We start from the raw sequence: 25,963 nt of genomic DNA, 5'->3' as shown, positions 1-25,963 counted from the left end.
TCATCTTGGTGTCAGCATCTCCTTGTTGTCTTTTTCATTCACTTTAATATTTTCCTGATTCTTGGTTTGACCCAGATAGTGCCTTCCTGGATGTGCCTGTACCCAAAAGGAACCCTTGCCCAAATATATGAGGCAATATATTCAAGAATGCTTATAGCAGCACTGTTTATAGTAACAAAACTCTTAGAACAACCAAAAAGTAAATCATTAGTAAAATGAATTTAAAGCTCATAGTATTCCATTTATGTAATGGAATACTATAGAACAGTTAAGTGAATAAACTGAATTAACATGGATAAATTCAATACCATAATGATTAAAAAGAGCAAGCTCACAGAGGATCCATACTATATAAATTCATTTATATAAATTGCAAAGACAGATACAACTAAATGGTAAATCATTTAGGAATACATGCTTTTCTATTGCAACTATAAAGAAGAACAAACAATTTAGTAAAAATTCAGAAAACTGGTTCTCTTTCATAGGGTTGAAAGATGTTATGATGGAGGCATAACATCTTGGCATAGTTCTAATTCTTAAGCTGGGTAACGGGTAGATAAGTGACCATGTTATTATTGTTTATTATTATTATTGTACATATATGTTGTATACATTCTTTTGAATTTTGATAGATTTTAAAATAGAAAAAAGTAAAAACAAACAAACAGCAATTTCTGAGCTGGGCATGGTAGCATCTGCCTACTGCTCAACAGGCCAAGGCAAGAGGATCACTTGAGCTGAGAAGTTGAAAACCAGCCTGGGTAACACAGCAAGACCTTGTCGCTAAAAAAAAAAAGTTCTTTCATAAAAATCAAGCAATTTCTCTGGAGTCAGGCTGCCTGGATTCAAATTCTACTTCCACCTCTTATTAGAGAGGTGACTGTTGAAATCCTAACCCCCAACGTGATGGTAGGAAGTAGGGCTTTGAGTGGTAATTAGGTCAGGAAGAAGCAGCCCTGAATGAGATTGGTGCATTTATAAAAGTGATTCCAGAGAGCTCTCTTGCCTTTTTTCTGCCATGTGAGGATACAAGGAGAAATCAGTGCTCTGAAACCTGGAAGAGGGCCCTCACCAGAACTCAACCATGCTAGCACCCTGATTTTAGACTTCCAGCCCTAACACTGTAAGAAATTACTTTGTTATTTATAAGCCACTCAATCTATAGTATTTGTTACAGCAACCCAAACTGACCTTGTGCAAATCGCTTTACCTCTGTGTGTTCCAGTTTGTTCACCTTGAAAATATAGACACTAATTGTACCATTATTTTGATGATTAAATGAGATTTGTATAAAGTATTTAGAGAATAGCCAAGTACACCGAAAGTATGTAGTAGTAGTAATTGTACATAATATATAAAAGTGTTTAAAAACAAAGTTCATAGAAACTTGAATATGCCACTGACTAAAAATTCATCAGAAATACTCAAAAATAAAGTGAGAGACTTCAGAACATAGAAAAGCTAAAGATGTAAAATAAAGTATAAGAAACAAAGAAATAATTGAGAATATTCAATATCTGACAAGCACAAGTTTCAGAAGGAAATAACAAGATTAAACTTAGGGATACAACTATTAAGAAAATAACAGTAGAAATGGGCTGGGCACAGTGGCTCACACCTGTAATCCCAGCACTTTAGGAGGCTGATGCAGGTGGATCACTTGAGGCCAGGACATTGAGATCACCCTAGCCAATGTGGTGAAACCCCAACTCCATTAAAAAAAAATCCAAAAAAAAAATTAGCTGGATGTGGTGGTGTGCACCTATTGTCCCAGCTACTCAGGAGGCTGAGTCAGGAAAATCGTTTGAACCCGGAAGGCAGAGGTTGCAGTAAGCTGAGATTGCAGATTGCACCACTGCACTCCAGCCTGGGCAACAGAGTGAGATCTGTCTCAAAATAATAATAATAACAGAAATGAAGTAATCCCAGATAAAAAAGGTATAAATTGTTAGAATACATAAGTACATTGAGTGTTCAGTCAAAGGAATGAAAAAAATATAATACTATTATGAAATTAAAGCCATCTAAAAAGAAGAGAAAATTCTAAGGGAAGGAGACACAGAAGATTCCTTTCTCTACAGAAATATGGAGAGAGAGAAATGGGGGCATAAAAAATCAACAATCACACTGGCATAAAATTTTTTATCAAAAATTATGAATCAATAATCAATATATTAATGATTTTAAATTTCCAAGCAATAATTCTGTATCTGGCCAAATCATCAATTAAATATGAAGGAAAACTAAATGCATTTTAGGCAGAGACACAGAAATTTGCTTTTTTGTGAACCCTCCTTTAGGAAGACATTTCAGGATATATTGTAGCAAAGAGAGGGAATAAAAAGGGAAACAAGTGATCTGTTAAATAATGGACTCAACCAGGAGAGATATGAAGACAAGATGACAGTTTTGTACAGACTTAGAGATCATTTAGTCCAGATGGAAGCAGAAAGCTAGAGGACTTCAGGTTAGGAAATATGGTAAAGTGAATTATTGATTGAGATTTTGAAAATATGGTAAAGCCAACTAATGGAGTCTAAAATGATGAATCTATTTGGTCTTGATTTTAGGAACATACTGTTTTCAGTGGTACAGGAAGCACAACATTGGATCCAAAGAGCAGGAAAGATAGTCCCTATCACTAAAACATAAAGTGAGAGACATCAGGACATAGAAGAAAAGCTAAAAATGTAAAATAAAAGAGAAATATAAGAAACAGAAAAATAACTAAGAATATTCAATTTTTTTGTTTGTTTTTTTGTTTTTTTAATTTTTATTAAGAATATTTAATAACAGACAAGCACAAATCTCAGATGGAAATAACAAGATTAAACTTAGGGATATACTATTAAGAAAATAATAGTAGAAATGAAGTAATCTCAGCTCTAAGATTACTTAGATCTGTAAGTAATCCCAGACTACTTAGAGGTTTCAGTAAGTAATATGGCTCTGCAATGAGCAATATTTTGAGAAGAGAATCAGTCCAACAACCTGGAACTCTTCTGACACTCACAGGTTGGCCATAATCTCCTCCTATTGAATGTGAACAATTTCATATAACACGAAGACCAGAAAATAACCTTACAACCCTGATGGAGCCAGACTTCATGCTTGAGGAGAGAATGTCTAAAACAAAAAAGAAAAAGACAAAAGAGCTCTTTTTCCTTGCTAGTATGAGTGAATGCTGCTTATTTACCAATTACAGATTTAATTTCAGTGTTTTTCCCACTTCCTAAGTGAAATTCATTAAAATAATATAGAATTACCCAATTTTCTGAAAGCATCCAATCCAGAGCTGACCTGTACTTCTTGAACCTCTGTTAAAACCACCTAACAGAAGACCAAATCCTATAACTCCTCTGTAAGACCCTGTTACTAAAGTGACCGCTGTTTCCTATTGTGTGCAGTCTCCTTCATTGCAACAAGTCAATAAACCCAACTTTGTTCTGATACGGTGAGTTCTTGGTGATTTGGGACTGCAGGGCATTCATAATTTATATAATCATTTAAAGTAAATTTTAAATATTCTAAGATATATCTATAGACAAGACAAGGAATTCTTAGCTATGGTTGTAACGATGTAAAATGTAAAATAGAAGTTCAACTGAGAGAGGTTGGAAAGTGTTAAGAGAGAAACAGATATAAAAGGAAGAATAAGAATGCTATTCTTTTCTTCATACAAAAATCTAATGAAACTGTTATTACTGGAACAATAAAGAAAGGTTTCAGTTTGATCAGAGAAGTACCCAAAAATAGTAATATAGCTACATCTGTAAAACAAAAGATTGAAGTTGTTTTAAGTGTGCTAGTTACTCAGCAATCATGATAGGAAATTAATTGTCTAAAGTTTATGAAAGTTACTACATTAGTCTGTGAGGGCTGCTGTAACAAATACCACAGACTGGGTGGCTTAAACAACAGACATTTCTTTCCTCCTAGTTCTGGAATCTAGAAGTCCAGGATCAAAGTGCTGGCAGGGTTGGTTTCATTTGGAGGCCTCTCTCTTCGGCTTGCAGATGGCTATCTTTTTCTAGTGTCTTCACATAATCATCCCTCTGTGTGTTCACATGTCTGACATCTCTTTCTCTATGTTCTAGTCTCCTCATCTTATAAGTATAGCAGTTATATTGGATTAAGTTCTGCCCTAATGACCCATTTTAATGTGATTACCTCTTTTTAAGGGCCTATCTTTAAACATAGTCACATTCTGAGGTAGTGGGAGTTAGGGTTTCAACATATGAATTTGAGGGGGATATGGGAACATAGTTCAGCTCATAATGGTTACAAACATATTCCTTAGTGATAAGAAAGTAAATATAAGAAGAGCTTTAAAAAATGTATAAAGTGCTTGCCAATGGGATAAAATGAAAAACAGACAATACCAGTTTGTTGGCAGAAATGTGGAAAAATTTGTACATCTGGACACCGGGGATAGCAATGTAAATTAGTACAACCACTGGAAGACTATTGGGAAATGTCTGCTAAAAGTAAACATGTACTTACAAGATGGGCAACAATTCCACTCCTAGGCATATAGCCAACAAAACTGCATATACAGGTTGCCAAAAGCATGTTAAAAGAATGTTTATAGCAGTATAATTCATAACAGCCAAACTTTGCCCCATCCCAAATACTGATCTAAAAGATAGATAGTAAATTGTGGTATATTCATACAGTGGAATATTATACAGCAATGAGAACGAAAGGACTAAACTTAAAAGGTGTATTATGGATAAATTTCATAAACATAATGCTGAGTGAAAAAAGCCAGACACAAGCAGTTCATACTCTATTACTCTGTTTATATGAATTCAGAAGAGGCAAAATTAAACTATGGTATTGGAAGTCAGCATATTTGCTGTACTTGGGGTAGTAGTGATTGTAAGGAGTAATTTGTGCGGCACCTGGGGTGCCAGTGATGTTTCATTTTCTCTTCAAGCTGCTGGTACTAAATATGTTACTTTGTGAATATATATTGAGTTGAACATAAAGGATTTGTTCACTTTTCTTCATGTAAGTAATTCAATTAAACTGTTTTTAAAAATTTGCTGATAGGACTCAGGGCTGCAAAAAAGAGTAAATAGAAGATTGTTGCCTTTTACATATTTTTTCACATATTTCATTTGTTAACATATGTATGTATTTGTCTTTGTTTTAAACAATTAAAATACGATGATGTGAAACATTTTTAATTTTTGCATTTTAGCATCAAATATATAATACCTAAGGGTGTGATGAAGTAGAATGGGCAGAATATATAGAAAATAAAATTAATACTTGATTTTATTAAGGTGGTTTATCACAACAAATACCACCAAGAAGAGAAAAAAATCTCCGGAAAATCAACAGCATGCATGAATTTGGAATGACCCTATGTAAATAAATGCAATGAAATTAAATTGAATTTTCAACAGTTGGACAGCATAAAGTTCAAAAGACAAATCCATTAAAAAGGGAAATAAAAGCTAAATCTCAAGGTGAAATTTTTGTACATGACACTCTCGAATTCTAGATCTGAAAAAGTTTGGGATAAATGGCAGAAAACAACGCGTCATAACGAGATCTCTAATTCAATCCAAAGCTATTCCTGAAGGCAGCAGGTTTCCCTATTTCTTCACCAGCGCCCTGGGGCAAAAGGTTAGGAATAATCGGCTTCAGGAACTTGAACTCGCCGGCCCCTGAGTCTCCGGTCAAACACACCTCGTACTGGTAGCTCTGGGACAGGGTCCCGGTGCCGCTCACGTCCACTAGATGTCCTGGAAAGGGGCCCTCGGGCACCGAGCAGTGACCCACCGAGGCCGCCCTGCTCCTCCTGCACAGCCGCACCGCCACGAACAGGAGCACCCAGAAGAGGAAGAGCGACGACACCGAGGCCAACGCCACCACCAGGTAGACGGTGAGCGAGTCGGCCTGGGCCTGGGCCGGGGCCGCCTCCGGGAGCGGCAGGTAGGGCTGGGAGAAGCCGTCCACCAGGAGCACGTGCAGCGTGGCGGTGGCCGAGCGCGGAGGCTCGCCATTGTCCTTGACCAGCACCACCAGCCTGTGCTTGGCCGCGTCGCGCTCGCTCAGCAGCCTGGCGGTGCGCACCTCGCCATTGTGCGCCCACACGCCGAACAGCCCGGGCTCCGTGGCCTTGAGCAGCTGGTACGACAGCCAGGCGTTCTGGCCCGAGTCGCCGTCCACCGCCACCACCTTGGTCACCAGGTAGCTCGGCTCGGCCGCCCGGGGCACCAGCTCGGTGCAGGGCGCGGAGCTGTTCTGCAGCGGGTACAGCACGAAGGGCGAGTTGTCGTTGGCGTCCAGCACCAGCACGCGCACCAGCGCCTCGCTGCTCAGCGCCGGGGAGCCGCGGTCTGTGGCGCCCACGTGGAACTCGAACTCCTGCAGGGCCTCGTAGTCCAGCGACCTGAGGGCGAACAGGTGGCCGTTGTCCGCGTTGATGGAGAGCAGGGAGGCGAGGGGCAGGTGCGGGTCCTGGGGCGGCAGCAGCGAGTAGGTGACCTGGGCGTTGGTGCCTGAGTCTCTGTCTGTGGCGCTGACACTGCCGATGTGCAGGGCGGGGCTGTTGTTCTCGCGGACGAACAGGGTGTAGGAGGTTTGGGTGAAGGCGGGGGCGTTGTCATTGACGTCGGAGACCTGCACGGTTATGTTGTGCTCGGTTTTCAGCCTGGGTGTCCCCAAGTCGGTGACAGTGATGGTGATGTTGTACTCGGCTTGGCTCTCTCTGTCCAGTGTTCTCTGTGTCACTAGGGTGTAAAAGTTTTTTAATGTGGGCTTCAAAAGAAAGGGGAGATCATTCTGGATGGAGCAAATCATCCTACCGTTGTCCCCAGAGTCTGGATCAGAAACACTGAAAACAGCGACTACAGTTTCCGGGGCATTTTCTGGGGTAGGGCTGGAGAGCGTAGACATGGTGAGTTCAGGGGCGTTGTCATTCACATCCACCACTTCTATAGCCACAGTGCATTTTCCTGAAAGGCCCCCACCATCTGTGGCTACAATTTCCACGTTATAATATGGAGTTGCCTCGAAATCCAGTGCCCTTTTCAGGCGAATTTCTCCTGTTTTTTCGTCTATTACAAATGGTTGAGTAAGTTCATCGCCTTGGAATAGAACATAGGCTACACTCCCATACGCTCCTGCATCTAAATCTCGGGCGGAGACAACGACAACTAAAGAGTTAAGGGGGCTGTTCTCGGGCACCTGTACCTCATAGAGTGATTGTAAAAATTCAGGGACGTTGTCATTATTATCCAAGACGACAATGCGAACTGTGGTGGTCCCGGACCTGGGCGGAGCCCCACCATCCAGTGCAGTGAGTGTTAAGCTGAGCTCAGGCCGCTCCTCCCGGTCCAGCGCTTTGTCCAGCACCAGCTCTGGGTATTTTCTGCCATCTCCGCGATTACGCATAGCAACATGAAAGTGGGAATTTGGGCTGATTGTGTAGTTCTGAACAGTGTTGCTACCTATGTCAAAGTCCTGGGCTATTTTTAAAGGAAACACAGTCCCTGGCTGGGTGCTCTCTGGGATTTTTAGGAGCATTTCCCTCTCTGGGAACTCTGGGGAATGGTCATTTATATCTGTGAGCTGAAGATCAGTTTGAAAAAACTGCACTGGGTTTTCTAGTAAGACTTGGAAATGCAATATACAGGGTTCTGTCGCTCCGCACATCACCTCCCGGTCTAGTTTTTCATATAGAAGCAAATTGCCGGTCTTTATATCAAGCTGCAAGAGCTCTTTGTTTCCTTTGTAATGGATTCGCGCGCCCCGAGTGGCCAGTTCCCCCACCGCAAGACCCAGGTCTTTTGCCAGGTTGGCCACAGAATAGCCACTTTCTGTTTCTTCTGGTATGGAATATCTAACTGCCTCAGAGCCAGCCTCCCACAAAAGCAACAATATAGCAAGAAACATAACTTGCCTTTTCTGTGACGTTTTTGCTAGCGCAGTCTCCATTGTTCAGACCCGGTCCAGAAGGCGCAGTTTCTTTAACTCCGTACACAATCCACCCAGATGATTTGCAAAGATAACCGCGAATCCGATCTTTCTTGACTGATTTCCACAAGAACGAAGCCCACCCTTAAGATCTAGCCACTAGATCTTACCTAAAATGCATCCTTCTTTTAGAGTTTGGATTCCCCAGCTTAATGGCGCCGGAGTTATCCGCAGAGCCCACTATCCACACTCTTGGCCTGCAGCGCCACCAGGCGTCCTAATTTACTATTGCATATAGTATTTGCCATTTCATCCTAAATTCTAACTGACGTGTATCCATAACCTTTTGTCACATAAGCTCTCCCGATGGTATCTCCAGCTGTTAGTTACTGAAAGTTCTAAATAAATGTTGTGGAGTTAATCTGCAGTGAGAAAATACTTTTGAGAAAAAAACTAAAATTATATATTAATCTCCATAAAAGTACTGTTGAGTACACAAATATATTTGGTGTTTCTTATTTGATTATATTAAATAAGTGATCAGGAATATCTATAAAAATTTAAAGTTTAAGAAAAATTACTTTCACTTTGAAGTAAACACCAATAACACCCAGAAAATGGTACAAATCATAGGTGTACAACTCAATGAATTTTCACAAAGTGAACACACTCCTATAAGTAGAACCTAGATTAAAAATACTACCCAAACCCAAGCCCCCACCTGCTATTGTCTGGTTACCACCCTCTCCCCAAAAGATAAGCACTGTCCTGACTTCTGTTGTCATAGCCTTTTTTTTTGAACTTTATACAAATGGAGTTATAGATTGTTACTCTCGTGTGTCTGGCTTCTTCTCAATATTATGTTTGTCAAATTGATCTGTGGCATCTTGTTCTTATTTGTTTTATTCTCATTGCTTTATATTATTCTGTTGTGTGAATATACTATGATTTATTTATTCATTCTCCAGTTGATGAACACTGTTTTCCAGGTTTCAGCTATTTTGGGTAGTACTGGTATAAACATCCTTGTACTAGTCTTTTGGTGACCACATATATATTTATGTTGAATATATTCAAAGGAGTTGGATTGCTATGCATTAAGATGTGCACATATATTTTGCGTTAGCAGATAATGGGAAAGTTTTCTCAAGTAGTTGTACTAATACCAGCAAAGTATGAGAGTTCCAGTTGCTCCACATTCTTGTCAACATTTGATGCTATCTTTTCCATTTTAAACCACTCTGGTTAGTGTGTGGTGATATCATATTGTAATTTTAGTTAGCATTTTCCCTGGTGATTAAACAATTTGAGCACATTTTCATGTTTATCAACCATTAGGATACAATCTTGTGAAGGGCTTATGCAAACCTTTTTACTTTTTTGGGGGGAGGCATTTGCCTGTTTGCTTATTGATCTGCAGAAGTTTCTCATATATTCTGGTTATAAGTCCTTTTTCAGATATATGTATTGCAAATATCTTTTCCCACTCTATGGTTTTTATTTCAAGTCTATTATGTGTCTTTGATGAATAAAATTTCTTACCTTTAGTCAGATTTGTCAATAATTTTCATGTATGATTAGCACTTTTTTGTGTTCTATTTTAGTGTTCACATACTCCAAGGTCATGAAAATATTCTTGTATGATGTATTTTGAAAGACTAATTATTCCACTTTTCATAGTTAGAGCTATAATCAACCTGAAATTAACTTTTCAAGTGAATGAGGTTGGAGTCAAAAGTTTTAAAATACAAGTATCTGAATGCTTTAAACCTTTGCACCATCTATTTAAAAGACAATCCATTTTCCATTGTTTTTGAAAAGTCATCTTTGTTATAAATTAGGTAACCATAGCTCTGAAGATGTTTTATTCAATCTTGTTTATCCTACAATAACTCACTGTGTTAATTATTATAGCTTTATCATGAGCTTTGTTATCTGAGAAGTAAGTTCTCCAGTTTTTTAAAAGTAGACTTTAATTTTTAGAATGGTTTTAGGTTCACAGCAAAAATGAGAGTAAAGTACAGAGATTTCATATATGCCCCTGTCCCCACACAAGCACAGCCTCACACATTATCAACATCCTCCACCAGAGTGGTTCATTTGCTACAGCTGATGAATCTACATTGGCACGTCATTATAACCTGGAGTCCATAGTTTACATTAGGGCTCATTCTTGGTGCTGTATATTCTATGGCTTTGGACAAATTTAAAATTATGTGTATTCACTTTTATAGTATCATACAAAGTAGTTTCACTGCCCTAAAAATCCCCTGTGCTCCACTTATTTATACCTCCCTCTCTCCCCTAGAACCCAATCCAAATGGATTTTCTTTTTACTGTCTCCACAGTTTTGCTTTTTCTAGAGCACTGTGTAGTCGAAATCACACAGTATGTAGTCTTTTCAGATTGGCTTCTTTCACTTAGTAATATCCATTTAGATTTCCTCAATGTCTTTTCACGGGTTGTTAGCTCGTTTCTTTTTGATGCTGAATAGTATTCTATGGGTTGAATGAATTGCAGTTTGTTTATCTATTCACCAACTAAACAACATCTTGATTGCTTCCAAGTTTTGGCAATTATGAATGAAACTGCTATAAACGTCCCTGTGCAAGTTTTTGTGTGAACATAAATTTTCAACTCCTTTGGGCAAATACTAAGGAACATGAGTGCTGGATAGCATGGTAAGAGTATATTTTGTTTTGTATCAAACTGCCAAACTGTCTTCCAAAGTGTCTGTACCATTTTGCATTCCCACCAGCAATGAATGAGAGCTCCTGTTGTTCTCATTACCAGCATTTGGCACTATAAGTGTCCTGGAGTTTGGTCATTCTAATAGGTATGTAGTCATATTTCACTGTTATTTTAATTTGCATTTCCCTGTTAACATATGATATGGAGCATCTTTTCATATGTTTATTTGCCACCTGTATACCTTCTTTGGTGAGGTGTCTATTAAGGTCTTTGGCTTATTTTTAAATTGGGTTCTTGTTGCTGAGTTTTAGTCGTTCTTTGTATATTTTGAATAACAGTCCTTTATCAGATATGCCTTTTGCAAATATTTTCTCCTAGTTTATGCCTTGTCTTTTCATTCTCTTCATACTATCTTTTGCAGAGCAGAAAGTTTTAATTTTAATGAAGTCCAGCTTATTAACTGTTTCTTCTATGGATCATGACTTTGGTGTGGTATCTCTAGTTTGGTTTCTTTTCGTCAAGGTTCCTTTGGTTATTACTGTTTTTGTATTTTCAAATAAACTTAATGTTTGGCTCATTAATTTTCACAAAGAAAGCTGCTGAAATTTTTTTAAAGATTTTATTGAATCTATAGATTGACTAAGAGAGAACTGACATATTCCCAACATTGAGTCTTCCAATTAGTGAACATTGTATATTCCCATAATTATTTAGATCTTCTTTAATTTTTAGCATATTTTAGTTTTCAATGTAGAAGTCTTATACATATTCAAATAGATTTGTTTATAAATAGCTGCTATTTTTGAAATTATTGTGCATAATTAAATTTTTCACTTTTTTTGTTGCTATATAGAAATAGAACTCATGTTTGTATATTGACCTTGTATCCAGTGGCATTGTTAACTTCATTTGTTAATTTCAGTAGCCTGTAGATTCTTCATGGCTTTCAATATATACAATCATGTCTACTTAAAAAGACATTTTTATTTCTTCCCTTCGAAACATAGTGCCTTTTATTCCTTCTTTGCTTTATTCCGCTGTTTACGACCTGTCATAGAATACTAAATTGGAGAAGAAAAGACAAGCATCCTTGTTTCATTCTTGATCTCCAGGGGAAAATTTTAGAAAATTTATCGTTAATGATGTTTCCTGTAGGTTTTTAAAGTCACTCTGAAAGTTCCCTTTGATTTTAGTTTGCCAATAATTTTACCACTACTGTGTGTTGAATTTTATCACATGACTTTTTTCTGTATCCATTGAAATAATCATGTTTTTTTCTTTATCTTTTAATATGGTAAATTGCAATGATCAATTTTCAAATATTAAACTGCCTCTGTATTCCTAAAATAAACTCCGTTTTTTCCAATTATTATTTCTCTTTTATACATTTTAAAATTTTATTTGCTAATATTTTTAAAAATGAATTTTCCATACATATTAATAAAAAAGAATAGTTTGTAATTTTCTTTTCTTATAATATCCATTCAGGTTTGAATGTTATAACATATTCAGATTTATGCTGGCACCCAAATGATTTGGAAAATGTTTTCTATTTTTCTACTCTCTGAAGGAGTTTGTACAAATTAGTGATAATTTTGACATAAGTATCTGGGAGAATTCACTGCTGTGAATTAGAGTAGGAAGGTTTTTAATGAACAACTTTAATTAATATAATAGATATGACTAATCAGATCTTAATTTCATCCTGTTTCAGTTTTGGAAAATTGTGTTTTTAAAGGATGGTTTCTGTTTTACATAAATTGTCAAGTTTATTGGCATAAAATTGTTCATAATAGTTCCTTTTTATTTTTTAAGTGTCTGTAGGTTGATAGTTGTGTTTTTTTAATCCTGATATTGGCAGTTGGTGTTTTCCCTATTTATTTATTTATTTATTTATTTATTTATTTATTTATTTATTTTAATTTTTATTTCTTTTTTTGAGGCTGAGTCTTACTCTGTGGCCCAGGCTGGAGTGCAGTGGCTCACTGCAAGCTCCGCCTCTTGGGTTCACGCCATTCTCCTGCCTCAGCCTCCCCAGTAGCTGGGACTACAGGCGCCCGCCACCATGCCCAGCTAATTTTTTGTATTTTTAGTAGAGACAGGGTTTCACCATGTTAACCACGATGGTCTCGATCTCCTGACCTCGTGATTCGCCCGCCTCGGCCTCCCAAAGTGCTGGGATTACAGGCATGAGCCACCATGCCTGGCCTTCCCTCTTTTTTTCTTGATTAGTCGAAAGAGTCTTAAATTTTAATCATTGTAGAAACCAACTTTTTGCTTCACTGATTTCCTCTGTTGTATATTTGTCATTTATTTTGTTTCTGCCTATGTGTGTGTGTATACAATTGTCTTCCATCTTTATTTGCATTTGATTTGCTGTTCTTTTTCTAGCTTCTTGAGATGAAAGCTTAGATTATTGATTTTTAGCCTTTCTTTTCTAACATGTGCATTTAAGATTTTAAATTTCCCTCTTAAGTACTGATTTGATATGCCAGGTCTTAATTTTTCCCAGTTCAAAATATTTGGAAATTTCTGTTGTGATTTCTTTTTGACTCGTGGATTACACAATTTAATTTTAAAAATTTGGAGATTTCTTATTATATTTTTATTTCTGGCTTAATTCCATTGTGGTCAAAGAACATACTCTGGGTCATTTCAATTTTTTTTTCCCCTGAGACGGAGTTTGCTCGGTCACCCAGGCTGGAGTGCAGTGGCACGATCTCAGCTCACTGAAACCTCTGCCTCCCGATTTCAAGCAATTTTCCTGCCTCAGCCTCCCATGTAGCTGGGATTACAGGTGCCCGCCACCATACCCTGCTGATTTTTGTATTTTTAGTAGAGACTGGTTTTCACCATGTTGGCCAGGCTGTTCTCAAACTCCTGACCTTGTGATCCGCCCATCTCTGCCTCCTGAACTTCTGGGATTACAGGTGTTAGCCATTGTGTCCGGCCTCAATTCTTTTTTAAATATTTGAGGCTTCATTCATGACAAAGAACATGAACAATTTTTATATATCCCACATGCATGTAAGAAGAATGTGTATGCTCCAGTGTGCTATATATTTCAGTTTATTTGAATATGATGTTCGTGTGGTTCGGATCTCCAATATTTTTTGTGTATGTGTGTTTTTTCTTCTTATTCTAATAGGAATTGAGAGAGTTGTATTCAATCTCCCAGTGTAATTGGGTTTGTCTACTTTGTATTCTATCAACTTTATATATTTTGTAGTTATCTAATTGGGATGTATTCAGTTTTAAAATTAACATATTTCTAGTATATTTACCTCTTTATTATTATGAAAAACTTCTCTTTATCTCTAGTAATGTATCTTTCCTTAAAGTCTCTTTTGTCTTATGTAAGTACAGCTACCTAGATTTATTTTGGCTAGTGTTTATATTACTGTATACCTTATCTAATTCTTTTAAACCTTCACTCTTTTTGTGTTCACACACACACTTATTTGATAGCACAGAGTTGAGTTTTTCTTTAATCTAGTCTGACAATTTTTGTTGTTTAATTGGATTATTTAATCCAAATAAAATTAATATAATATCTGACATCTTTCCATTTATACTTACCATCTAATTATTTTTCTATTTGTCACTAAAGTTTAATTTTTCTTTTGGGTTATTCAAATATTTTTAATTTTTCTTCCTTAAATTAGTGTTTTATTACTTTGAGGGTTATCCAAGAAATTACAGCATGCATCTTCAATATACAAGAATCTAACGCACATTATTAATTTTACTACTTCCATGATAATGCTTACAGCCTTAACACTTTTTAACTCTATTTATACCTTTGGCGTTTACATTATTGTTGTTATAAATTTAAAGTTTATATATAATTTAAATCCTTCAGAAACTAGTATTAATATTGTTGCCTTGTATAATCAATATTCAATCAACATTCATTTACATTGACCTTTCTTATTGCTCTTCATTTATTCCTGCAATTCTGTGATTTCTTTTGGATTGTTTTCCTTCTACCTAATGCATTTCATTCAAAGTATTTCTTGGCCAGATGCAGTAGCTCACGCCTGTAATCCCAACACCTTCAGAGGCCAAGGCAGGCAGATCCCTTGAGGTCAGGAGTTCGAGACCAGACTGGCTAACATAGTAAAACCCTGTCTCTACTAAAAATACAAAAATTAGCCAGGCGTGTAGGCACATGTCTGTAATCCCCGCTACTCAGGAGGCTGAGATGGGGAGAATAGCTTGAACCCAGGAGGTGGAGATTTCAGTGAGCCGAGATTGTGCACTGCACTCCAGCCTGGGCAACAGAGTGAGACTCCGTCTCAAAAAAAAAAAAAAAAAAAAAAAGTATTTCTTTTAGTGCAGATGTGACTGTCGTTAATTCCCTTCATTTTTGTCTGAAAATTGCATTCATTTTTGAAGGATATGTTTGCTGGCAATAGAATTCTAACCTAATAGTAATTTTCTTTCAGGACTTTAAAGATGTCATTCCTTTGTCTTTTGATTTCCTGATTTATGTTGAAAAGTCAACTCTCCGTTTTACTGATGCTCCTTTAACAAGAATGTATTATTTCTTATATGGTTGGTTTTAAAATTATCTCTTTGACTTTGGTCTTGAGAAGCTTTCCTATGATATGCCTAAGTAGGCTTTGTTTTTATTTAGCCTATTATTTATTTCTTGAATATCTTGAAGGATTGAAGATTTTCACCAATTTTGGAAAATTCCTTGTCATTATCTCTTCAAATACTGCCTCATTCTTGTTCTCTCTTTCAGTATGTTAGAGTTTTTAAAAATTACGTTCCACATATCACTAATGTTCTTTTCTGTATATTTTATTATTTTATTCTCTGTGCTTATATTTGGATGTTAATATTGAATTGTCTTGCATCCACTAATCCTGTGTTCTTTTATGACTATGACATTAAACCATTTAAATAGCTTTAATTTCAGATAATACAATTTTTCAGTTCTAGAATTAACTTTCACTTTTAAAGTTCAATTCTCCAGTGAAATTATCTCTTTATTTTCTCTATTGTTCTTTATTTTTAACATATTAGACTTACTTATTTTAACATCATTCAGTTAATTTTAATATCTGAATCATTTATGGGTAATTTTTATTGTCTGTTTTTTTCTCTTGGTTTTATTCATGTTACCCAGTTTTTGGTGTGTGTACCTAGGAATTTTTTATTGAATGCTGAATATTTATATAAAAAGCTATCCAAGGTTAAGATATTATCTTCCTCCAACAAGAGTTCACCTTTTCCTCTGTTAACTTGATAGAGTTCTGTCTAAACAAATGATCTCAACTGAAAGAGGCACTGGGCTTTGTCAAGGTTCTTTGCAGTTCTGATAAGCACCTGGCTCTCCAGAATTTTCAGCTGAGAACTTCGTATATTCTCCATGGCCCCTTCCCATGGCAGGTCCTAAACTCTAATGTTTCTATAGCAAGACTATTAAAACTTCACTTTGCTTTTCAGAAATTTTCCAATTAGGTTTTTAGTCTTTTTCCCTGGGCTTCCCTGAGTTTGATAAGTGTCCTGAGGGGAAAATTTGGCCATGAACTTGAATCTTCCAGTCGACGCTAAGGGCTATTGAAGTTACCCTGCGTCTGACAAAAGCTTTTTGTTTGTTCTCAGACTTAGCATATTTCCTCAGGGCAAAACTCCTGTCAGGAGTCAGTTTTCACCTCCAAGAATTTTCCTTCTCAGGAATCATGGCCCATTCAGATCTTACTATATTATCTGTTTTCAGTTACTTCAAACAGATAATTTTACACTTTAACCAATTTTTAGAGTTGCTTTCTGCTGCTAGATAATCCATCTACTCTGGAAGCAGAGTTTCACCAAATATATGCATAAGTTTTAACCTTAGACTATTTAAAATATATTTTGTAACTTTTGATAGTAAAAGAAGAGGAGATCATTTTGTTCTGTTCTGTTTTGTTTTGTTTTGTTTTGTTTTGTTTTGTTTTGTTTTGTTTTGTGTTTTGTTTTGTTTTGTTTTGTTTTGTTTTGTTTTGTTTTGTTTTGTGACAGGGTCTTGCTGGGTCTCCCAGGCTGGAGTGCAGTGGCATGATCATACCTCACTACAGCCTCAAACTCAGGCTCAGGCGATCTTCCTGCCTCAGCCTCCGAAATAGCTGGGACTACAGATGTGTGCCACCATGACCAGCTAATTTTTTGTTGTGGTTGTTGAAACAGGGATCTCACTATATTGCCCAGGCTGGTCTCAAACTCCTGGCCTCAAGTGATCCTCCCTGCTTGGCCTCCCAAAGTGCTGGGATTACAGGCATGAGCCACCACACCCAGCCAAGGAGAGGGGATTCTAAATTGAGATGGGCTACATTGCCTTCAGAATTTCTGTCTCCAAAACAGCGTGTGTTAAATTCACTATATGCTGTGCCTAAAAATAACAGTAGCAGAGAAACTGTAAAAGATGCATATATAATAGATTAATTTGAGAAAATACCTGTTGGGATGGGAGTTATTATCAAGATTCTTGGCCTCCATTCTCTAATTTTGTTCTGTGACAGTAGAACTGGCCTATTTTCATAAGGTATGCATGCTGTGAAAGTTATTTGGATCATATTTACAACTAAATTCTAATAATTGAATTTTTAAATGTTGATCTATACTACACCAAAGTCTGGTAGTAGCCCCTAGCTGGTAAGGAATAAGTCATGCTTTATGAATGCCTCCAAGGAGGATGTCAGTTTAGGGTGTTTATTTGAACAGTCTCATTTGGGTGATTATGCAAATTGGACTTACCCTGCATAAACAACAAAAAAAATGATTTTGGACTTTCATCATGTCAATATATAGTTGGTGAAAGCTTCAACCAGATTTCTTACTTGTCATCATAAATAAAAGCTATTTCATTTTTTTTTAAATTTTTTTGAGACAGAGTCTCACTCTGTCACCCAGGCTGGAGTGCAGTGGTGTGATCTCTGTGGCTGGAGGTATGGCTCACCACAACCTCTAACTCCCAGGTTCAAGCAATTCTCCTGCTTCAGCCACTCCTGTAGCTGGGATTACAGGTGTGCACCACCATGCCCAGCTAATTTTTGTGTTTTTTTAAGAGGGAGGGATTTCGCCATTTTGCCCAGGCTGGTCTTGAATTCCTGGCCTCAGGCGATCCGCCTGCCTCCCAAAGTGCTGGGATTATAGGCATTAGCCACCACGCCCGGCCTCAAAGCTATTTCACTTAAATAGCTAATAATAAATGGAAGAAGACATTAAAGTTGACTACCATATTTATGTCTTACATATTTGTATGTTATATTCTGTTCTCACTTTATATCTTCTTCACTTTGATTTTTAAATTGAATAAATGCTAAAAAATATGTTTCAAGAATAACTTAAGTCAATTTTCCTTTTTATTTCATTACACGTTTAGAAAAAAAGAGTAATTCAAGGAAAAATGCAAGTAATTTAACTTCAGTAGGATACTTGAGATTTAAAAATAAATGTTAGATTATAAAGCAAGTTCTTCAGTTGCTCATATTCTGCCAAAAGTAAAATAGAGGTGTCCTATAGCCATACAACTTTACCTAGCTTACTGGGCTTACTGATCACAGCATAAAACAATTTTAATTCAGATAAATTTATTACTGTTCCAGTCTATACAAGGACAAAATAATACTTATTTCATGCAAGTGCAACTTTGGCATAATTGAGAAGTTAAATTAATTCAAAATAACTGAAGGTTACCTTAAAGAACAAATAAAAATAATTAAGCATTTAAAAATTATTTTTGTAAAGACTGTCCATATCTGCAAAGTAATGTACAGTGAAAAACCTGAGGTCAACTGATTATCAGATTTAAACAGAATAGCCAAGGTGCAGAAGAAATTTCTTGATTCTTTTGAAAGATGGGGAGAAGCTGTAGGAAAACCAAAAAATATATACATATTAAAGTATACTTGGATTTCTATTTATAGGGAGTAAAAGGGAGCACAAGGAGACCTATGATGATCTCAAGAGTCTTTATTTTGGGGAGAAATTTAGGGCTTATTTCAGATTCTGAGATTTTTTTTTTTAAGACAATATCAGGCCGTGATTTAACAGTTTTATTTATTGAAAGGTTATGACAAATTATATGAGATTTTTCTCTTTAAAAATTATTTATAAATAAGTTATTTTTACAAAATTTAATATCAGCATTCATGGAACATTACAATGTGCTAGGTAAGTAGCAACCAAATAAACAAAATAATCACTAGACATGTGGTGGTCACAAGAGGAAAAGGACCACAATTTTAGTGTATTACTAATGTAATGAAGTGCATGTTTATATGCAATTTGTGAAAAATGAGTATACTAAATTTTACGCTCATGGCTATTTAGAGGGCTTAGCCTAGTATAGTCAACCAGAAAGGACAAGGTAATTCTAAAGTTAAATAGAAAAATTTCAAACACTCTGGCCTTGCAAACATTAAGTTACATGGTAAAGACAGGCACAACAAATATTTAGAAATTCAAGAGTTCATATATTCACTTAAATGTTCCATTAAAAAGATGTTAATTTAAGAATTTCATTAAAATATAATTTGTTTTTATCCTAATCGAGTAATTTATGGTTACAAAAAGATTAATCACCAATAGATCAAATATAGAGAAAATCCATACTCAATATCCAGTATAACTAAAAATGTTAAGTGCAATTAATAACAATAAAAAAGGGACAAATTTAACTTTATCAGGGACATGCGTAGGTTTGAAATTGTGGTATGAATATTTAGATAAGTAGACAATTTTTTAAAATAAAGGCATTGCAATGGGAAGTTTGACAAAACTAATGAGCGGTTCACTAAACTAAATACAACACTTAACTGAATACCAAGCTATTTCTGAACTTGGGGTTTTCCTTAACTTCCCTCCCGGTGTCCTGAACCAAGAGATTAGGAAATATTGGCTTAAGGAACTTGAACTCACCAGTCCCAGAGTCTCCTGTCAGACACACCTGATACTGGTAGCTCTGGGACAGGGTCCCGGTGCCGCTCACGTCCACAAGATGCCCTGGAAAGGGGCCCTCGGGCACCGAGCAGCGACCCACCGAGGCCGCCCTGCTCCTCCTGCACAGCCGCACCGCCACGAACAGGAGCACCGAGAAGAGGAAGAGCGACGACACCGAGGCCAACGCCACCACCAGGTAGACGGTGAGCGAGTCGGCCTGGGCCTGGGCCGGGGCCGCCTCCGGGAGCGGCAGGTAGGGCTGGGAGAAGCCGTCCACCAGAAGCACGTGCAGCGTGGCGGTGGCCGAGCGCGGAGGCTCGCCATTGTCCTTGACCAGCACCACCAGCTTGTGCTTGGCCGCGTCGCGCTCGCTCAGCAGCCTGGCGGTGCGCACCTCGCCATTGTGCGCCCACACGCCGAACAGCCCGGGCTCCGTGGCCTTGAGCAGCTGGTACGACAGCCAGGCGTTCTGGCCCGAGTCGCCGTCCACCGCCACCACCTTGGTCACCAGGTAGCCCGGCTCGGCCACCCGAGGCACCAGCTCGGTGCAGGGCGCGGAGCCGTTCTGCAGCGGGTACAGCACGAAGGGCGAGTTGTCGTTGGCGTCCAGCACCAGCACGCGCACCAGCGCCTCGCTGCTCAGCGCCGGTGAGCCGCGGTCTGTGGCCCCCACGTGGAACTCGAACGCCTGCAGGGCCTCGTAGTCCAGCGACCGGAGGGCGAACAGGTGGCCGTTGTCCGCGTTGATGGAGACCAGGGAGGCGAGGGGCAGGTGCGAGTCCTGGGGCAGCAGCGAGTAGGTGACCTGGGCGTTGGTGCCTGAGTCTCTGTCTGTGGCGCTGACACTGCCGATGTGCAGGGCGGGGCTGTTGTTCTCGCGGACGAACAGGGTGTAGGAGGTTTGGGTGAAGGCGGGGGCGTTGTCATTGACGTCGGAGACTTGCACGGTTATGGTCTGCTGGGTTTTCAGCCTGGGTGTCCCCAAATCAGTGACGGTGACGGTGATGTTGTACTCAGCGCTGGTCTCTCTGTCCAGTGGTCTCTCTGTTACCAGGGTGTAAAAATTCTTCAAAGTTGGTTTTAGAATAAACGGTAGATTATCTGGAATAGAGCAAATCATCTTTCCATTTTCTCCGGAATCTCTATCTCGAATTCGGAAGATAGAGACTACCGTCTCAGGAGCATTTTCTGGGATGGAGCTGGTGAGTGAAGATATGATAAGTTCTGGGGGATTGTCATTCACATCCACCACCTCTATGACTACAGTGCCTTTCCCAGAAAGGCCTCCTCCATCTGTGGCCTCAATTTCTACATGGTAAGATTTAATTTTTTCGAAATCCAATTGTTTTTTCAATAGTATTTCTCCCGTGAATTCATTTATTGAGAAAGTTTGTTTAATTTCATCTGATGCTTGGAATAAGCCATAAGAAACACTCCCGAAGTTTCCAGCATCTACGTCTCTAGCTAAGACCCTAATAATTGGAGAGTCTAGGGGGCTGTTTTCCAGGACCTGCACCCCATATGGAGTGTGCACAAACTCAGGAGCATTGTCATTGATGTCCATGATCAGGATTCGAACCATGACTGTGCCAGACCTAGGTGGAGACCCACCATCCAGCGCCACGAGGGTCAAGCTGAACTCAGGCTGCTCCTCTCGATCCAGTGGTTTGTCCTGCACCAAATCTGGGTATTTCTTGCCCTCACTATGATTTCTAGTGAGAATGTGAAAATGAGAATTGGGGCTGATTGTGTATTTTTGAAGACCATTGCTGCCCACATCCAAATCCTCAGCTATTAGCAACGGAAATAGAGTCCCCGGCTGGCTATTTTCTAGTATTTTCAAGAGCACTTCCCTTTCAGGGAATACTGGAGAGTGATCATTTATGTCCTGGATCAATAATTCTCCTTGAAAAAATTGCACCGGCATTTCCAGGAACACTTGGAAATGCAGTACACACGGTTCAACAGGACCACAGAGCTCTTCCCGGTCTAGTTTCTCCCTCAGAAGCAAATCTCCAGTCTGACGATCCAGCTGCAAACGCTGCTTGTCATCGTCAGACACCACCCGGGCTGACCGGGCGGCCAGTTCCCCAATTCCCAGGCCCAGATCCTTGGCCAGATGGGCTACAAAGGAGCCGCTCTCTATTTCCTCCAACACAGAATAACGAATAGGCTCGGGGCAAACCTGAGACAAGAACACCATCAAAATAAAGGCCAACACTTGCCTGTTTGGATGAATTCTCCCTAGCTTCTTCATGTTGGAGTCCAGGTCCTTATATCCAATCCTTTCAGCAACCGCAACGAGACTTGAGACATTCAATTCTAATTTCTTGCTTGGAGGAATCGTCACACAGTTGCTTTTAATATTAAATGTGTTTAGTATATCGCTGCCCCAAGCCGTTGGTAAACCTGCACTGCTTGCAACGCTTCTTCCTTGTGTTTTTTTATTGCGTCTAGCGACACAAAAGAATACGCGAGCTTTTTAGGACTCTTTATTCACAACTTAGCCTGCAGCGCCACCCTGCGTCTTGATTGAGAAATTAACAACTTCAAGACTGAGTATTTGGGAAGTTTTAAAATGAAAGCCATTTTTAAGAGTATAGAATTTTTACAAACTTTGTTATTACATTAAACTGCATAATTTAAAAGGTTATTTCATTACAGTGCACGAACCAGAATAATCATGAGCACAAACCAAGAAGATATCTCAGTCTCCCCACACGCTTATCAGTGAAACTTCAAAGAACTCCATTTCTTCTTTACATAATCCAACCACAGGAGACAATTTTTTATACACTTTCAATTCAATTCTTAGTAGTTATATATGTTCTTTTCTAAGAATGTGAGGACTTTGTGATGATGCAAAAGTTTAAGATGTTCTCTATACATGGTCTAAAGGGGGACTACCTTTGAAATGAAAGGTTCTATTTTCCTACTTTAATGTGCAAATACTAATACAGGTGAATAAACAGGTATCTTGTTTTGTATCAAGTAATTTACAGTGCGAACCTACATTGAACCTAGGAGTAAGGCAAATAGTATTAAAATCACAGATTCTTAGAACTAAAGAGGAAATAAAAGATAAGGAAACTGAAACTGAAGCTCAGAGGGTGACAGGACTTGATTATTTTATGTGACTATTATGAGGATAGTGCCAAGACAAAAGTGAGTAACAGTCACAGAATTTTGTGAAGATAAAGGCTTTAAGCTGAACTTATTTAGCAAGATAGATGTAATCTATATTTTACAATGAGTTTGCCTGTTACCACACTCACCTTTTGTATCCCAGATATCATATTCCTTGACCAGCTAATTTTGGGGAAAACAAGAAGCACTGATTTAAAATATTTTATTCTGTGACCAAAGGGTGACTTAGGCTGTCTCTACTCAGATATGGTGAAGTAAAGAGACTTGTGTATAAAATGGATCCCACCACAGTGTGTAGCTACTGTGATTACTCTCAAACAATAAGAAAGAATGGTACCACTGAGACACAGTTAACCAATTTATTGGTTGCAATTAATACATTGAATGGAGCACCATTTATCTTGCCACATATAAGATTTTCTCGCCTTAAATATCTTGATATTTTATTTAATTATCCAATTCATATAAGTAATTATAATTTATAATTCATGTTAAATGAATTCTTTTTAAAGCATGAAATCTGAGATTTCAGATTCTGATAGTAAAAATTATTTTTGAAAGATACATGGATTTTATTTAGTAAATACCAGTTGAATTAATAAATTAATCCACTCAAATGATGTTTTTATCTATATGAGCAGATTATTGTCAGATCATATATTCAGCCATGAACATGTCTGAAACTGAATACAGAATTTTGAGAATATAATACATGCTAAGCATTATATAACTAAACTTACTTTGATTCTATTTCTATTAATTAATTCCTATAAGGGATATCTCAATGGCAGTAATAATAATATTAACATCTTAGAATTTTCTTTCACATTTAAAGTAAATCAGAAAAGATACACTATGCATCACTATTAAATGAAAAACAATAAAAATATATACTGAAAAGAATAAAAAGAAAGAGTATTATTTTAGACATAACTGGAAAACAAATCTCCTGGGCAAACCAAAGAGAAAATTGTTTCTAATATAATAACCAGGTTTTAGTTAGATTCAAGTTAATGCATTCAGGACAAAATTCAAATCATATTTTGTTTACTTATTCCTACATGTTGACATAGAGTAAGAATTGCATCTTTTCAGTTCCTTTTGCAATCCAAAAGTAAATGAAATCTCAATAACATTAACATATATATCCACTATACACCAGATATTTTTCTAAGCATTTTGCATATATTGACTCATTTTATCACCCCAACAAGCCCTATGAGGTGGGCAGTCTTATTAGCCACATTTTAAAGACGAAGAATTGTGGCACACAGAGTTTAAATAACCTGTCCAAAGTCATACAGCATGTGAAACGGCAGAGCCAGGATTTAAACTGTTACTATGTGACTCCAGAAACCATTCTTTTATATGCCTAAGCAAAGCTGGAGAGGTGAATAACTTTTCAGATAATTTAGATCCCAACTTCAGCCTAGCCTTGGGTACATGGTTATCATAGGCGAAATATATTTATATTCAAGTTTTCAATTATTATTAGAAACTTAAAAATTACTTGTCTCCCTTTAGAGATAGCTAGTTACCAGTAAAGAGAGATGTTTATACAACTTACACACTGGAAGGAAAACTAATACTCAACATTTTTGTCGAGATCATTAATCAGGTGAAAAAAATGAAGAGTGACATAATGAATTATTCATAGCCTTAAACATTGGATAAAAATATGTATAGATCTTTTGAAAAGTTGTTTAGGTTCTGATAAAGGGTTTAAGGTTACAATCAAGAAGCGTGGCCTAGAAGAATGGCCTAGCATATTATGCCATAGTTTATTTCCCTAAACTGCCATATTTATCAGAAAAAAAGATCTGTTATACCTGAATGGAGGATAAGCTAATGATATAAGATATGCTAATGATATAAAGAATGAGCATCTGAAAACTATTTCATACCAGTCAGAAAAGCTGTATTATCCATTCTGAAGGATTCATATGACTATTTACATAATTGGTTGCCAGATCTGAAGCATGATATTTAATTTTTTTCATTTTAAATATACAAGAAAGATAAAATAGAGGGATACGCAGGAAACTAGTTGCTCTCTGATAAAATATAGGCAAGAACCTTATCACTGAAGAAAGATAAAAATCATTTTAAAGAAATTTGAGGCTGGGCATGGCAGCTCATGCCTGTAATCCCAGCACTTTTGGAGGCCAAGCAGGAGGATCACTTGAGCTCAGGAGTTGGAGACCAGCCTGAGCAACATAGCAAGATCCTGTCTCTACAAAAAAAAAAAAAAAAAAAAAATTATACAGAGGTGGTGGGATGCACCTGTAGTCCCAGCTACTTGGGAGGCTGAGGTGGGAGGATTGCTTGAGCCTGGGAGATTGAGGCTTCAGTGAGCCATGATTGTGCCACTGCACTCCGGCCTGGGTGACAGAGTGAGACTCTTTCTCAAAAAAAAAAAAAACAAAAACAAAAACTACTAAAATAAATAAATGAGTTCAGCAAGGTTGCAGGATACAAGATCACTATACAGAAATCAATTGTATTTCTATATCGTAGCATTGAACAAACCAAAAATGAAATCAAGAAAGCAATGCAATTTATAATAGATATCAAAAGGAATAAAATGCTTAGGAATAAATTAACAAAAGAAGTGGGAGAACTGAACACTGAGCACTACAAAACATCATTATAAGAAATTAAAGAAGATCTAAGTAAATGAAAAGTGTTCATAGATTGGAAGACTTAAGATTGTTAAAATATTGGTATGCTCCAAATTGCTCTACAGATTTAGTGTAATCCCTATCAAAATTTCAGTTGGCTTTTTTGCAGAAATTGGTAAAGTGACCCTAAAATTCACATGAAAATGCAAGGTACCCAAAATACAATCTTGGGAAAAAAAGGAACAAAGTTGAAAAGCCCACACTTTCTGATTTTAAAGATATATTGTAAGTTATATATCACATATTTGAGTATTTTGATATATTAAACTTATAAATACTATTTTCATTCTAGAAAAAATTATTAGAAATCATCTTAGATTCCATCACAAATTTCTCAAGTCGAACTCTAATTATTCAAGTATCTCCTTCCTACATTTACATTTCAGTGAGTGTGACTTTAAAAATATCTTACAGGTTTAAGTTTGGAAAGTTAGCTAATGTAAAATTTACTTTGCTTTCACCACTGAGCACTATTGTTTGCTTTACAGCTATTTCATTCAAATGGTCAGCTGATGTATCTATTGTACCTATTTAATAGAACATTCCAGGAGATCATTCCTTTTATAAGAATTTCT

The 25,963-nt window shown here is 37.4% G+C and overlaps 2 protein-coding genes across 4 annotated transcripts; both read right to left on the bottom strand.

Moving 5' to 3' along the window:
- Window positions 1-345: 345 nt before the first annotated feature.
- On the bottom strand, window positions 346-21,802 carry PCDHB4 (protocadherin beta 4). Of its 2 annotated transcripts, none has more exons than XM_058439937.1 (2): window positions 19,568-21,802; window positions 346-786 (listed from the first exon to the last, which is right to left on the bottom strand). In XM_058439937.1, exons 1-2 carry the CDS (start codon window positions 21,761-21,763, stop codon window positions 703-705), a joined length of 2,280 nt encoding a protein of 759 aa, XP_058295920.1. In that variant the 5' UTR covers window positions 21,764-21,802; the 3' UTR covers window positions 346-702. The 2 variants fall into 2 exon arrangements, with proteins under 2 accessions (XP_058295920.1, XP_058295919.1); XM_058439936.1 differs by lacking the exon at window positions 346-786 and adding an exon at window positions 18,060-18,487 and having other exon boundaries at window positions 19,540-21,802.
- PCDHB5 (protocadherin beta 5) lies at window positions 3,267-8,112 on the bottom strand. 2 transcript variants are annotated; one of them, XM_058439938.1, is made up of 2 exons: window positions 5,704-8,112; window positions 3,267-5,067 (listed from the first exon to the last, which is right to left on the bottom strand). In XM_058439938.1, exons 1-2 carry the CDS (start codon window positions 7,954-7,956, stop codon window positions 5,062-5,064), a joined length of 2,259 nt encoding a protein of 752 aa, XP_058295921.1. In that variant the 5' UTR covers window positions 7,957-8,112; the 3' UTR covers window positions 3,267-5,061. The 2 variants fall into 2 exon arrangements, with proteins under 2 accessions (XP_058295921.1, XP_032014034.1); XM_032158143.2 differs by lacking the exon at window positions 3,267-5,067 and having other exon boundaries at window positions 5,274-8,112.
- Window positions 21,803-25,963: the final 4,161 nt, after the last annotated feature.

The sequence above is a fragment of the Hylobates moloch genome, unplaced genomic scaffold (genome assembly GCF_009828535.3).
Source record: "Hylobates moloch isolate HMO894 unplaced genomic scaffold, HMol_V3 SCAFFOLD_6, whole genome shotgun sequence".
NCBI classification, from domain to species: Eukaryota; Metazoa; Chordata; class Mammalia; order Primates; family Hylobatidae; genus Hylobates; species Hylobates moloch.
This window is presented reverse-complemented; position numbering and strand designations above follow the sequence as displayed.

What these genes read in the sequence shown, in the direction of transcription:
- PCDHB4 (XM_058439936.1), bottom strand. Translation starts at nt 21,763, where the DNA reads ATGGTGTTCTTGTCTCAGGTTTGCCCCGAGCCTATTCGTTATTCTGTG. An exon ending in GACAGGAGACTCTGGGACTG is followed by an intron (nt 18,488 to 19,539) that starts GTGAGTTCAAGT and finishes GTTTTCCTACAG; the next exon opens with CTTCTCCCCATCTTTCAAAA.
- PCDHB5 (XM_032158143.2), bottom strand. Translation starts at nt 7,956, where the DNA reads ATGGAGACTGCGCTAGCAAAAACGTCACAGAAAAGGCAAGTTATGTTT.